The sequence below is a fragment of the Lynx canadensis genome, chromosome A2, assembly GCF_007474595.2.
Source record: "Lynx canadensis isolate LIC74 chromosome A2, mLynCan4.pri.v2, whole genome shotgun sequence".
NCBI lineage: Eukaryota > Metazoa > Chordata > Mammalia > Carnivora > Felidae > Lynx > Lynx canadensis.
This window is the reverse complement of record NC_044304.2, coordinates 74,435,686-74,451,153: the sequence shown is the minus strand read 5'-3', so window position 1 is coordinate 74,451,153 and position 15,468 is coordinate 74,435,686. Positions and strand designations below refer to the sequence as shown.

The 15,468-nt window shown below is 40.3% G+C and overlaps 1 protein-coding gene across 1 annotated transcript in view; it reads right to left on the bottom strand.

Moving 5' to 3' along the window:
- The window catches only part of VPS41 (VPS41 subunit of HOPS complex), a 185,522-nt gene that overhangs the window by 122,633 nt on the left and 47,421 nt on the right, over window positions 1-15,468 (bottom strand). Inside the window, exon 4 of the mRNA XM_030307719.1 lies at window positions 15,128-15,205. Coding sequence (XP_030163579.1) covers window positions 15,128-15,205 — 78 coding nt within the window. The remainder of the gene's footprint in view (window positions 1-15,127; window positions 15,206-15,468) is intronic.

The window sequence follows — 15,468 nt, the reverse complement described above, 5'->3', positions numbered from 1 at the left end:
TACACGTATCCAACAAAGATACAAAGGAAGGAGTGACAGAAAAAGGAAAGTGGGGTCACCACAGAAACGCGAAGTCGTTTGGGCACTGCAAGGGAATAATACAGAAGAAAAATAAGAATAAATGCATTTAGCAAAAGAGCAACTAATATTACCAAAAAGCCTACATGATACAAGGATGATTAAACAAAAAACGTAGTAACGTTGCCTGCCTTCAAGGGGTTTCCGTACAGAGGCTGTGATTCCAGCACTTTGTAACACTTCTATTTTAGCATTTAGTACCTTATGTTACAGATTATTTACATAACCAGCTCCATAATGACCAGACCCGAGAACAGGAGCTGTGTTGTATCATTCTCTAGATCCCTTCTACATCCTTACAAAAGGTTTACTGAAGGAGGAAGAAGCAATCAGTGAATGAATACGAAAAGGGCACTCTTCCGTGTGGGCCATCGAGAAAGCGGTCATGAAGTCGGTGAGATACTGGGTATTTCCACAGGCAAAGACAGGAAAGCACATTCCAGCAAAAGCCAAAAGACAAAGCCCAGATACGGCACAGGCCACAGTGAGGGGGGCAGGGGACACTGTAGCCGAGACAGTGGAAGCCTGAGGGCTGAAGAGAGGAGCTCTGTTTTATCCCACAGCCATCGCAGAAGCAGCCAGCAGTGTTTCGGGGAGGGGAGCAGCAAAACCCTGGCACTCCTTTGGGAAGATTACTTGGGCAGCTGTGTGAAGGATGGATTAAGGGGGACATGAGGCAGGGAGCTCAGCTGGGTTTCACTGCAATAACCCAGGGGAGATTCAATAAAGGCTTTGACCAAGAGTGGCGGCAACATAAAGAGCGAGCAAAAGAACGAACAAGCTCAGGAAAGAATCTCGGGGATATACAAGGTAATGGAGGCACACGAGGGAGGATCAACATCACAGAGACGGAAGTAAACCCCAAGGAGGAGAAGAAGACGGGGCTTCCTGAAGATGGAACATCCATCAGATGCCTGGAAAAGGCTGATCTTTGCAGTTAGGCAAAGATTGGCTTTTTCTTGGCTACAGTATTTAGATTCAAGAAGAGACTATACCTCGTCTGGCCCACTCAACCGGCCTGATGAAGAAACAAGCACTTCCGAAAGACACAGGGTCTGATTCAAAGGCAGGACCTTGCTGGGGGCACTTTGGTGCCGTCAGGCCAGGGAGCCAGGGCTCAGCAGGGAAGGGGCAGAGAGCAGTTCCTTGTGTCACGACACAGAGGCTTCCATGCATCGCACAAGCCAACCTGTCTAAGTTACTTCACGTAATAATTTAGCATAGAAATAATTACTGATGTTTTACTACCCAAGTAAATTCAGCTGAATGGGGGGGGGGGGCACAATGGATAAGGTATCCTCTGCAAGTGGCCATCACCCCGAGGTTCCTAGCCTACAGGGTTCTAATGCTACAATTCCAGGAAAAAAAAAATCACTTTTCCCCCAGAGAATGTTGCCCTGAGCATATAAGTTTTTTCTATAAAAGTTAATACAACAGAAATGGGATTATCATCCCTGTAACGAAAGAACAAGCATATTACTATTCTTTAAAATCAAGTATTAGGGGCACCTGGATAGCTCAGTTGGTTAAGGGCCGGCTTCAGCTCAGGTCATACTGCAGTTTGTGAGTTCGAGCCCCGCGTCGGGCTCTGTGCTGACAGCTTGGAGCCTGGAGCCTGCTTCGGATTCTGTGTCTCCCTCTCTCTCTCTCTGCCCTTCCCCTACTTGCACTCTGTCTGTCTCTCACTCTCAAAAATAAAATAAACATTAAAAAAAAATTTTTTTAAATTAAATCTTAGAGAGCGCCCCTAGACTGGCCAAGTCCTAAGCATCTGCTGTGCCAGACCTTGAAGGACAAACTTCATTAACAAAAGCTGGTGCAGAAAGCCGGAGAGAGTGTAAATCCATGCCAACCGCAGAGCTATGTGAACATCTCACCAGGGCCCACAGGTAACCCTGCATCATTTCTCGACCTGCACATTCGTGATACCACCAATGATAAAGGAAAGATCTGTTAGGAGCAAAGATGTTCTTACTTACTTCTTTCATTTATAACTGAATAATAACAGCAACAATGCTAATGCATTCTATATGCCTAAAAACAGCATTTGAGAAAGCAAAAGCTTGGTGCTTCCATGGGTTTGGGGTGGGGGAATCACTTACCTAAAAAGGTTAGCAGCACATATGGTTTAAATAATGGAGACCGAATTATTAATCAGATAGAAAACGCCTAATTTATTTTTCAGGCAGAAGCCAAAGAAGGACCATTTAAACTTCCACCATTGCCTCTATACTTTCACTACGGAAACCGTTAGAATGCTCTCCAGTGTAAAAACATTGTTTTATCAATTCTCCATTAGGGCACTTTCCCAAGTAGATGGTCAGCTCTCAACAGTTCTCAAAAAGAGCACCCTGTGAACTAAGTTGCAATGTCTCTACACTAATAAGGAATTCCTGAAGTCAGCTCACCGGACCTGCACTGGGAACAGTTTCACAGAGCATCATTACCTAAGTATGCGTGCTCTTGTAACATGACAGAAACACACCTATTTGTGACATACTATAAAAGGGACCCAACGCCCCAAATAAACAAAGGATCGGATGGAGCAGGCAGCAAAATCAGTCTACAAATGGGAGTGTTGAGAAAGTTTCTCTTTCTTCTCTTTTTCTGTTTTTTCCTTTCCTCCGTCCCTCCCTCTTCTATTTTTGCATGTCCTAGACACCATGAACACCGTTAGAGCCCAATACATAAATGAATTAAAAAACAACAGCTCTCTTTCTGAAGTGTCGTAAATGTCGGCAGACACTTGGCCTGATCCCATTCCTCGTGGTAGTTAATACTGAGCGTTGCACCAAATATTTCACATGCAGATCTCAAATAACCCTCAAATGAATCATACTGGTCAGGGGTGAGACTATGCCCGACATTTCAGAGAAAGAAAGCACAAGGGAGGTTCAGTAGCCTGCCTGAACTACTGAACGTGGTTCAAGAGCTGGAAGCCAAGAGATGGACCCCACGTCCGATGGTGGCCGCAGCGCCACGCTGCCCAACTCCCGCCTCAGGACCGCAACCTGCCAACCCCAGAGCCTGGCCAGCCTCCCTTCTGCTGGGCATTACTGCCCTGTCAGCTTGCATCTCCAACCACCCCCTCAAAGCTTCTCTTTCCACATCTGTTCCGGGGTAGCTGCATTTCCAATAATGCAACCGAGTCAAAATTACAGGGGAAAGAAGATGAGAAACTGGTAGGCTCAGGGGGTAGCAAATTTTTGTATATATATTTTTTTTCCCGGTAAGACAAGAACTTCAGACTCCATCTCAATACCAAGTAATAAATCCTTCCCCTTTATACAGTCAGGGTTTTTTTCTTGCGGAAGAACGGAAAGTTAAATGTGAGAAGGAAAACTCTGTACCCAGAAGGGTAGCTTTATGACTCAGTAGGGGCAAAAAAATTCTCTCTCCAAAGACATGAAAGATACAGACTCTAAATGAGAAGATTAACATATATTTGCTGCGTTCAAATAAAAAAGCTTCTGAACTGAAATACCACAAGTGTGGAATTAAAAGATAAAGATAGGGGCACCTGGCTGACTCAGTCGGTTAAGTGTCTGACTCGGTTTCAGCTCAAGTCACGATCTCACGGTTTCATGAGTTCGAGCCCTGTGCTGGGCTCCGCGCTGATGGTATGCAGAGACTGCTTTGGGAGGCTCTCTCGCTCTCTCTCCCTCTCTCCCTCTCTCTCCCTCTCTCCCGTTCACGCTGTCTCTGTCTCTCTCAAAATAAATAAGTAAAACTTAAAAAACAAACAAAAAAAGATAAAGTTAGACTGGAAGGCATCTGTCCCTGTTTCCAGCAAGGAGATGTCTAGACTCTTCTGTTTGCCACTGGAAGGGCCCGATTCCCTGCCCACCACCAGTGTCTGTGCCTGGTACTCAGCAGACTTTTAGATGTTTGGCTGAACTGAGGAGTGTAAAATGGTATCTTATGGGTGAGATAATTTCACATTTTCCTGATTATCCCAGGAGTACTAGAGAATTGGGTGTCTTTTCATGTGGTTATTGGAGACATTTGGGCTTCTCTATCTGAGAACTTCCTGTTCATCTATTGTCCTGTTTCTTTCACGGTGTGTGTGTTTTCCTTATTGATCTATAAGAGCTTGTTGTAGAGTAATATTTTAACAAACATATGTAGTTAAAATGTGCTATAAATACCTTATGATTACAGGTTTATAGAACTTGAAAAATCAAACAAGTGAATGAACAAAAATCATGAAGTTCAGATTTAAAGTATTAATTTAGGGTGAAAATGGACGTCACCCTAATGGCATATCATCAGTGTTTCGTTTGACAGAAAGATTTATTGGCAAGTGTTAAATTTGACTTGCTGGTGACTTCTGATTTTGAGCCATCACATGATCCTCCCTGATCAATGTTGTTATTTTTCCTTGTCAACGGTGAACTTCTTAATTACAAATCAATTTAGAACTTTACACAGATACTGACAAAGTAGATGAACTAACAATTCTCAAAAGAGTAAACAGCCTCATTAGTAACCAGAAAAATACAAAGTAAGTCAACAAATTCCCATTCTCTGGAAATCTAAGTGGAAACGAATTTTTGAATGACAACGCCTAATGCTGGTGACAAGATACAGTAGCATATTCTCATACAGGGTTGCTGGGAGTACAGTTCAGTATCGTCTCAGTATACTGAAATGCAACAATCTATAGCAAAACCTTAGAAGTGTTCATAGTGTCTGAACAAGTGACTTCACCTCAAAGGATGCATTCAAAGGAAAGAATCAGTCACTAGACTCCTTAGCCCAGCCCAATATCACTCCAAGATTGAGCAGAGTTCATCAAGTGTATAAGGCACTGGGAAGCTGGTTCCTGGACAGCTCCTGACAGTTAACAGAGCAGCGTTTTACTTTAAGAAACTGATTCTATTAGAGTGGGGATCACCCTGCCCCCATCTAGTTCTACTTCTAACCCGAGCCTGGCCAGAGCATCCTATTAAAACAGAAGTATATACCCAACCAGGCCCATCAGAGCCCTTCTTGGCAGGTTTTTGCCAAAGTTACCGAAGGAGCGCACTTAAGAGGATTAGTGACATTAGTCTTGCATTGTGGGCTGACCATGACGCCCACCGGATGAAAAGAGCCTATCCCAGAGACGGTGCCGCAAGACAACATTGGAGCCTCTCGGCCCCACTTCAACTGACTTACAACAGGAGCTGGTAAATCCCACTGTTGTTTGAGCCTGGCTGAGTTGGGTTTCCATCACTGGGCAACCAAAGTGCCCTGATATATTAATTTTTTTCCATATAAGTAAAATGGAATTAGATTTTTAGACTACCTCACTACCTCACAGGGCATTTAATACTCTGAGATACTAATCTAAAATCTAAAAAAAAAAAAAAAAAAGTTAACAAAATTAGGGGAGACTTTCTGCTACATTGGAAGATGTACCCCAAGATACTTAGCACATTTCTACTATTTCAAACAAGCCCCCTTTTAATCATATGTCAAATCCTTACCTATCCAGTGATTTCACTCCCAGTTACTATATCGTTTCTATAAAAGGTGGTACTCTCCCCGAAAAGGGACATATATTACTTATGCAAATAGAACTAAAACAGGAAAAAAGATAATATTGGTAGAATTCTCCTACCACTCATGTAGAAGCTAAACTTCGGGTATTTTCCCCCAGCTATATTTCATTGGTCAGAAATAAGAAGTTACATAAAAATTTATAAAAGTTGGGGCCCCTGGGTGGCTCAGTCGGTTAAGCATCCGACTTTGGCTCAGGTCATGATCTCCCAGTTCGTGAGTTCAAGCCCCACTGCTGGGCCCTGTGCTGACAGCTTAGAGCCTGGAGCCTGCTTCAGATCCTGTGTCTCCCTCTCTCTCTGCCCCTCCTCTGCTCACACTCTGTCTCTGTCTCTCTCTCAGAAATAAACATTAAAGAAATAAAAATAAAAATTTATAAAAGTAGTTTTTTTAACTCAATTTAAAGAAAAGCCAAAGCAGCCAGCAATTTGATAACCTAGACCCCATTCTGTATGGTGCCATTTATAATGTCAAGCACCTTAATGCATACCAAACAATTTGGGGTTGCATAAATGGAACTAATATGTAAACATTACCTTTTGGAACACATTATTCCATCTTTTCTGCAGCTTGTCTTTTTATTGTTATTATTTTTTTAACAGCTTTACTCAGATACCATTGACATACAATAAACTGCACATATTTAAAGTATAAATTTGGTTAAGTCCTGACATGTGTACATACTCGTAAAACCTTCATCAAAACCAATATAATGAATGTATCTATCAGCCCTGAAAGTTTCCTCATGCCATTCTAGAAGCCCTCTGCCTATCTCAAAGCAATCACTGATCTGCTTTTTTTCCACTATAGACTTGTTTGCATTTTCCAGCATTTTATATAAAATGTAACCATATAATAGGTAGGCCTAAAAGGCCTAATACTAAAAGTATTGACCTCTTTCACTTAACAGGACAGATCTGAAATTCATCCATGTTATATAGCATGCATCAGTAGTTCCTTTTTACTGATTAAGTAGAATTCCATTGTATGGATATACCACATTTTGTTTATCCATTCCCCCGCAGACGGACGTGTAGATGGCTTCCACTGTAGGGCTAAGAAAAAATAAACTGACATGAACACTCATGTACAAGTGATTGTACAAGCATATGCTTTCCTTGGGGTAAAAGGGCGAGATCGTGTAGTAGGTACATGTTAATGTTTTCGAAAACTGCTGAACTGTTTTCCAAAACGGTTATACCATTTTCCATTTCCACCAGTAGTGTACGCGAGTTCCAGTTTTTCTAATGGCTTACCCACACCTAGTATGGTCAGTCTTTGTCATGTAAGCCATTCTAAGAGGTTGTTAGTAGTAGTATTCCATTGTATTTCATTTTAATAAGGATTTTTTTCCTTGCTACCAATTAAGCTAACAATATCTAAAGTGTTAAGAGCTAATAGCTGCCCCCGGAAGTAATAAGTTTCTTCTTACTGGAGGTATAAAATTATTTTATAAAGGACTGAATATAAAATTATTTTATAAGGACTGAAAAGGAAAGGACAAGAATGCTTTTGAAGAATCTCATGTCTTGGGTGGGGAGATGAACAAAATATCCTGGAGGTTCCCAACTATCACAATATATCATGATCGTGTCAAGTGAAAACTACCTGGGAATTTTAGCCAAATAAATAGTTTCTAGATAAAGCTAATAAAACAAAGCTATTCAAACAGAAAGTGAAAGCTTGTTTAAGGAAAAAGTAATATACCATCAACTCAAGGTAAAAATTATTTGTTATTAAACTATACACAGACACTCTTACCTTACCCATATATAAAAGCCCCTGCCTCCTGGTCCAGGACATCTGATTTACCATCACTATAATGGTTTCATTTAGTTTGCTAAACACGCTTAACTCCAAAGCCAGTCACCATGAAGATACTCTCGTGAAAACATTCCCTTTCTTTCCCCTCTGGTCCTTCTCTTACTAAACCTGCTGAAAAAGTCTCTCTCATTGCATCTCACCATTTTTCCCTTTCCATTCTCCGATTCCCAAGCTACTAGTGGAAAAAAAAATAAACCTGTATGTAGATAAAAAGGCTGTGTTAAGTGTCCTTTCAGATTCCATTTTGTATGAAGCTTGCATCACTCTGCTCAGACAATCGAAAAATGCTCATCCACCCTTCAAGATTCGCCTCAAATTGTCACTTTCTCCCACCTGCAAAGCTAATCACACCTTCTGAGTCTCCACATTGTTTATCATCCTTTCAATGTGCTCACTTTGCAACCTGTGTCTGACCCGGAAAGAAAGCACTAGAACAGAGGATCCCCTATACTGTATGTAGAATGGAATCCACAGGTTTTCTGTGAGGCCCCAATCTACTACCCAGTTCAGACTCATTCCAGAAAGTTAAAATCACTACAACCCTGACTTTGAAATGTGTGAAGTACCAGGGTGATTTCATTCAGTGAAGAAATACTTTAAACTTCAGCTACTTAAGAGGTATTTGCCCAAATATAGTTACCGCTAAAGAGTCATATACTACAATTTTCTGTAAGCATAATGCTTTAATTGCTTCAACTTAAAGTTGATTATGTTCTTAGCCACCTCGAGGCACAGATGCTACCAAAGTTACCAAGATACCCATAAATAATCCACAAACTGGAGATGATTTAATACGAAAATGCAGAAAACTGGAAATATGATTTTCCTTGGCGTCCGTTAGAATGATTTCCACTTAAGTAATTCTCAGCTCTTTTGACACATTTCTTATCACTCAAAATACTGAGTCCAAATATAGAAGGCAGATTCTTTAAACACCTAGGAATCTGAGGCCTGTCAATCACTCTTAGGCATCCCTGACACTGACACATTTGAGCCAACAATGTACGACGCTGATAATATCAAAAGATACATGCCATGCTTCCCAAGTAATGGTGCCGTATCTGGAAGAACATACTGTAGATGGGATTTACATCAGGTGGGTAAGCAAGTGCCACGAGACCAAGAGGAGAGCACAATTTCTTTGTTCAATGATAGTTTATGTTTTTCAATCTGTTCAAAGGTTCTTTTCATCAATAATCAGCCCAATATCATCCTGGCCACATTATGAATGAGCCTAAAGTATCGGTATTAACTCTGACAGAAATGGTCATGTCCATACAATTTCCCATAATGTACACACACCCAGCTGGATGTGGCAAAGGAAGGTGTAAAAACCTCCTGATTATCTGGAAGGTAGTCCAAATATAAGGTATCTGTTACAGATACAGAACTATCAGAGTTCAGCCAACTTGTATCAATCTCTTATTTACCAGTTTTTAGGCTGAGCACCAAGGATGCACAGGTAAACTGCACATAGAAACTGCCCTCAGGAAGCTCACATTCTATTCTAATAGAATATTATTATTCTATTCTATTCTAATAATCTCAACACAAGTACTGGATGTTCAAGAAGTGGTAAAAACACGGAGGAGGTGGAAATCAAATCATGTGAAGGATAAAAGGTGTTAGTGAATATTTAAACAGCAGTCCAAGAAGCTGAAAGGAACTCTAAGTTTCCAGGATTAGACTAACAAAGGGAGGAGATGGGAAGGAAGCATTTCTTTTCCTGAAAAGGGAAATAAAGATGCATGATCCTGCAAACACTTAGGTCTCAACACACACGAAAGAGGAAAAAGGAGCTGATTTATATCAGATGAATTCCTCTGAGCCACAGAAAGCAGAAGGCCAGGGGTGCAATCTCAAAGATGGCCAAGTCCCAAAGCCCAGAGAGAGAAATGAAACCATGGTCAATCACAGGCCAGGAACATCTCAAAGTCTGGTAGAGGAAATGACCTGATCGGAATGTCTACATATGTGAGGGAGGCCTACGATAACCTAGACAAGCAAGAACAGAGGCAGGGAAGACAGAACCAAAGTGGCTCAAGCCCAATTTCCTTCAGGCTTCCTTACCAGGCACCTTTTATATCTAGAACGAGCTAAGTGTCCTCAGCTTCTAAACTTGGATGACTTCCTGAATTACCCATAGCAACTAGGAAAAATCTGAGTATATGTTAACCACTTGGTAAGTACTATGAAATAAAAGGGTTACTTTTTGAAAGTAGGAGTTAAGTTTCACATCTCAATATGAAAAGTCCTAATCATAAATCCAAATGGGGAAGTGGGGGGGTTGAAAAATACATAGGAGAGCAGAGATCTGACTCCCAGAGGTTAAGTAAGGACAGATAAATAACCAGTTTTGTGGGTATGTTTCAAGAGGATATTATCAGCCAATATATGCTTATCGGGTACTAAACAGTCCCAAAGAAAAGAGCAAGAGAGAGAGAAAGAGGAGAGAGGCCCAGCAGAGGGAACGGCCCCTGCTCTCCTAAACCTTAAATATATATATGAATGTGAAGCTGGACTGACCCTCCGGGGGTTAACAGTGCAAATAAAACAGTAATAACACAGGAGTTCAGAGTGAGGAGAGGACCCTCAGGACAACAATCCAGGGCAAGCACATTACAAAAAGAATGGAACTAATGGAAGGAGGGCATTCCAGAAAGATGTGATAAAAAGCTTGGAAGCAAGCATGCATGTCCAAGGCAATACTCAGAAAATGGTCAGTGGATCAGAATGTCTGGAGGAAAAAGAAACTAAAACGAAGGTCACAAAGGTAGGTTTGGCTATATGACCAAACCAGGGTCTTGAGTGTTGAGCTAGAGTAACTCTACCCGGGGAGGCATGAGGGGCCATCCAGTGTTCTCAGAGGCAGTGATCAGACTGATGGAGGCGGGGGTGGGGGGACAGAAACAAGACCCTCCCCCCCAGTAGAAGGGATGTTAAGATACCATACCATCCTGTGAAGGTACTTAAGGTGTGATAGAGATCTGGGATTTTATTAGCATATGAACACGAGGAAGTAGAAAAGATTAGCTGTAGGAAGCACAGTGTGTTAGTTTAATCCTAAATAAAAAACAAGAATAGAAACATCAATGGACTCTGCTATCTGGAGTTCAAGAAGAATCCTGAACACACCTCTTAAGAGATTTAGTTCAAAAAATTGGTATTTATCTGAATACAAAATGCCCAATAAGCCCCTGTTCTGTTTTATTTTGTTTTCTTATCCCTTTACTTTTGTGACCATCCGTATTTATCTGATGCCTCCTGCCACGGCACCATGACAGCAAAGCTGGATCGTTTTCTATTTCAAGAAAAGGAAGAAAAACACCTAGAGGTAAACAGCAGAAATTTATGTCCGGTCAGTGGAATTCTCTGCTCTCCCTCTAGCACACTTAAAAGAACAAAGACTTAAAACACATGGAATAATGCTCCCAAATAATTTGCTCATTGCTTCCAAGAAAGTACTCCTAACTAGTAAGCCTTAACATTAATATACTTCAAGGAAAGTGGAAGCTATTAAAGAGAAAGTAACTACAATGATTTTTAACGGCATTATATGGGTACGAATACCATGTGGATATTTCACAGGTCTTTGAGATCCTCTAAGAATTTTGAAGTCAGATGTCATATACCGTGGAAGCATGGAGACAACCATTACTCAGGGGAATATGGCCTGATCTATGTTATGTTAAAGGCAGTTTTCTTAGCAACCTGAGCACTTTTATAGGAGAAGCGAGGCCTATTTTCATTTTACTCTGGGAGTTACGAAGTGAACTTTATCACTTAAGTCTGAATTAACAAAAAGTTATATGTAGAAATAACCTCTAAAAACCACATATGTGGTTAAAACATTAACACCTGAATATTCTTTTAAGTGTTCTGAAATCGCAAAATCCACATCTAAAAGAAAGTACAAAAGAACAGTCATAGATGGGGTAACACAGAATCCTCTCTACCTACATTTTTATGTAATTGTATAAGAATATACAGTTGTAGGCATGATCCATTCATATAAAAAATCCCTGAACAGGAAACAACTTAAATTTACTGGTATTTAGAACTGAGAAGAAAGGGTTGTTTCAACAGACAAAGGATAATGTGAGTTTTGCTCAAGGTCAAAGATACAGACAAGTGTATAGGTATTTCTGTTTGTGTGTGTGTCTGTGTGTGTGTGTGTGCGTGTGCGTGTGATGGGAGGTATAACTCACATAGACTAATGAGCACAAACCTCAAATACATAGTTCAGTGATTTTTACCTGTGTGTAAATACCTGTGTGTGTGTGTGTGTGTGTGTGTGTGTATATGTGTGTGTGTATATGGAAAACCATCATAACAGAGATTATCATCAGTATTCCAGAAGATTCTCCTGTGCTCTCTCCCAGGTCAAATAATATTCGACTTCTAGCACCACAGTTTAGTTTCACCTTTTCTTGACCATCACATAAAAGGAATCCTACAACACGTACACATTTGTGTCTGGTTTCTTTGGCCAAACATTAAATCTGTGCAATTCATGTATGTTGTTACATGTATAGACAGTTTATTCTTTCCGAGTGCTCCGAATCTACCACAATTTACTTATCCATTCTACCACCGATGAATATCTGGGTTGTTTCTAGTTTGGAGTTATTATGAATTGAGCTACTCTAACACTCTTCTATATACATTTTGTGTGTGCATGTGTGTGTGTGAGTGCGTGTGTGTGTGTGTACATAAACACAGCATTCAGTTGTCATGAATATATATCTGCAAGTGGAAATGCAGAGAAATCCCTTTCTTCAACATGCAGAATGATTTATTTCATTATTTTCTTTTACATCATATGTATTTAAAGTAAAGTTAGACATCTAGAGCAATTATTCCATCCCAGCTCAAACAGCACAATCACTCGGGAAACTCTGTTAAGAGATCCTTCCGTGCCCCCGCTCCCCTGCCAAACAAAACTACTGCAATCAAAACCAAAAATGCATTGAATGGGGTAAAGAGATCTTTCTGGAGAAAATAAATGTTACACAAATGTGAGGTATTATTTTCTCTAATTTTAATTTGTTTAAATTATTCTCACTTAGAACTGAAAACTACAGTCAGGAGTGTTTATTCATTAATTTTTAAAAATATTTGTTCACTCTCACTGCATTTCTAATGAAGAATGAAGTTTTGGATTAAAACAGCAATCATTACATTCGAAGAAAACCGGCAAATTCAAGGCATCATAGTATTTACTGAAAGAATCCTTTTTTAAAAGGAGTGACACAGGGGCGCCTGGGTGGCTCAGTCAACTGAGTGTCCAACTCTTGCTTTCGGCTCAGGTCATGATCTCATGGTTCATGGGTTCTGCACTGACAGCACAGAACCTGTTTGGGATTATCTCTCTCAATCTGTCTTCTCCTTCTCTCTCTCTCTCTCTCTCTCAATTCCTCCCCTGCTCAGGTACACACACATATTCTCTCTCTCAAAATAAATAAACTTAAAAAAAAAAAAAAGTGATACAGAGACCCACAAAGCAATCACATCATCAGAAACAGAAAAATAAAATACAAGAAGAAAAAACTCAGATGAAAAGCTGTACATTAAGGCTCCTTTCAAAAGAGGACAATAGGAAACTTGTCACCTGAAAGTCATATGCCTAATACGGTAATGATCATGAAGAAGCCAGGGTCTCATGAAAAACCTTAATACGGAAGATTATCAAATTCTTTGGGAAGGTAAACAAAATACCACCAAACCATCTTTCCCTCCTTGCCAAAAAAAAAAAGGGGGGGAGGGGGGCAGGCAAGGTTCTAGAAAACATTTTTCATAGATGTCGTATGGGAAGATATTAAAAAAAAAGAAAAAAGCTGTGGGCAAATTTAGAGATGACACCATAAATTACCTGAAAGAGGATACGTGATATACTGGATACAACTGACAGGAGAGAAGAGGTAGTGAAGGCTTATACTGAGTAGACACAGGACTGAATGAATGAATGAATGAATGAGTGAACAAACACATGAATAAACTCCTACAGTATTTTTCTTGGTTTCTCTTTTGGCAACTGAACCAGCAGGTATGCCCATAATCCTCAGCAATCAAGCACTGCAATTTTTTAAGTGTATTTATTTGAGACAGAGAGAAAGAGAATGGGGGAGGGGCAGAGAGAGAGAGAGAGAGAGAGAGAGAGAGAATCCTAAGCTCCTCCACTGACAGACAGAGCCCAATGAGGGGCCCGAATCCACGAACTGGGAGATCATGACCTACCTGAGCCCAAATGGAGTTGGACACACTTAACTGACCTCGCCAGCCAGACGCCCCAAGCATTGCAATTTCTATACAATACTTAAAAGAGACTGATTTAGAAGCACAGTGTCAGATAATCAAACTGGAGCAGGAGGTTCAAGAGACCAGAAAGGTGAAATTTTTTTGTTGTTGTTTGTTTTGTTTGTGTTCGTTTTTGTTTTATAGGTGAGGAGATACAGGTAACACGATGAAAAAGAGCTCTCCCCAGCACCAACTACACATTTTAATGGAGGGCAACTGAAAGAACAGATGCTTATGTCACCAAGATGGGTGTTCAAGAGGTATAGGGAGGATCAAAAGTATATTCCTCTGGTCTGAAAGATGCTGAAGAAAAACCAGAACCCACAATTTGCCTGATATGTTAGTATGATTAGTGCACACAAGTCCCTTTCATGGACTGTTCCAAAAGAATCCATCAACATTCAGTGGTTCAGTCTCTTTTAAGTAAAACAAAGGAACCTATTCCTTTCAGACACAATGTGCCCAAATCAGAAACTGTGGTCTCCTTTGTAAACTACACCAATCCCTTACAATCGATCTTTCAACAGGTGCTGATGCACTCTTTGAAAAAGTAGCATCTGCCCTTTAAAACGAGCACCCCGTTCACCCCAAGTGTTCACATTCACAGTAGCATGGACGCTCTTGAAGCTTTCAAGGTATATTTTAAACACCAAAATCCAGCTTCAGATTCAACATTTCCTTCATCCTCAATGATTCCAAATCAAAATTAATAAATTAAAAAGCTTTGCTCTTCACTTTCAATCCGTATAATCCCCTAAGGGACCAAGCATGAAAACATTCACATAAAATACTAGCTTTATGTATCTAGGAGAGATAACCTGAACCAACAAGGTGACCGATCAATCTTCAGTTACATCTGGCATCTAGAGAAGATGGTGGGGCATATGCTTACTACCGACCAAATGAGAGGGCTTTACACTTTAAGGATTCTACAACCTCCCCCGATATGTAAATTGAGATCAGTATTCACTAATAAAAGAAGTTTTTTTTAAATAACAACTTGCCTAGATATTCCACACTGTTCTAATTTAAAACGCACAGAGAAATATTTTGAATACCATTCAAAGCCAAAGGGATGAGTATCATCAACTCAAGAATTACAATTCAATGGATTTATAAAAATTAACTTTTAAATGGAGTTTATATACAAAAGATACTCAGCCAAAACATAAAATGTATGTATATATATAGACCTCTTTCCTTTTACGTTCACCATTATAATTTTTAGCATACTGTAAAATTCAGAGTTACATTTAAGCACTCTGACTTAATTGATAGAGACCCTTTCTTTATACTATTACATTGCTAAAATTAATAATGTAAAGCATAAAATTTCAGCATGAAGTTTATTTAGCTCATACATTATTTTACACCGTATACTTACTACATCAAACTTCTGAGTGATGTTCCCCTGGACATCAAGTAAATAAACCTTGCCATAATGTGTGCCCAGTGCCAAAAACTGCAAGAAGAACAGAGGGGGGAGTTTATTAGTGAGCCCACCAACGCACATTTAGCAATCAAACCAATTTCAAAGTCGACACTCTGAATGCGTAAGTGATCTCTGCAGTGCCTCGGAAGATGCGCACGCGTTGGAGGAGGCTTGTTTCCAGCTTCAGGGAAAGAAGAGAGCAGGGCTGACTGCCGTAGGAGTGCACGCTGGCTGTCAGAATGACTCATGACGACCCTCATCTACTGACGACTAATGGTGTGTCTGCGGTCTGT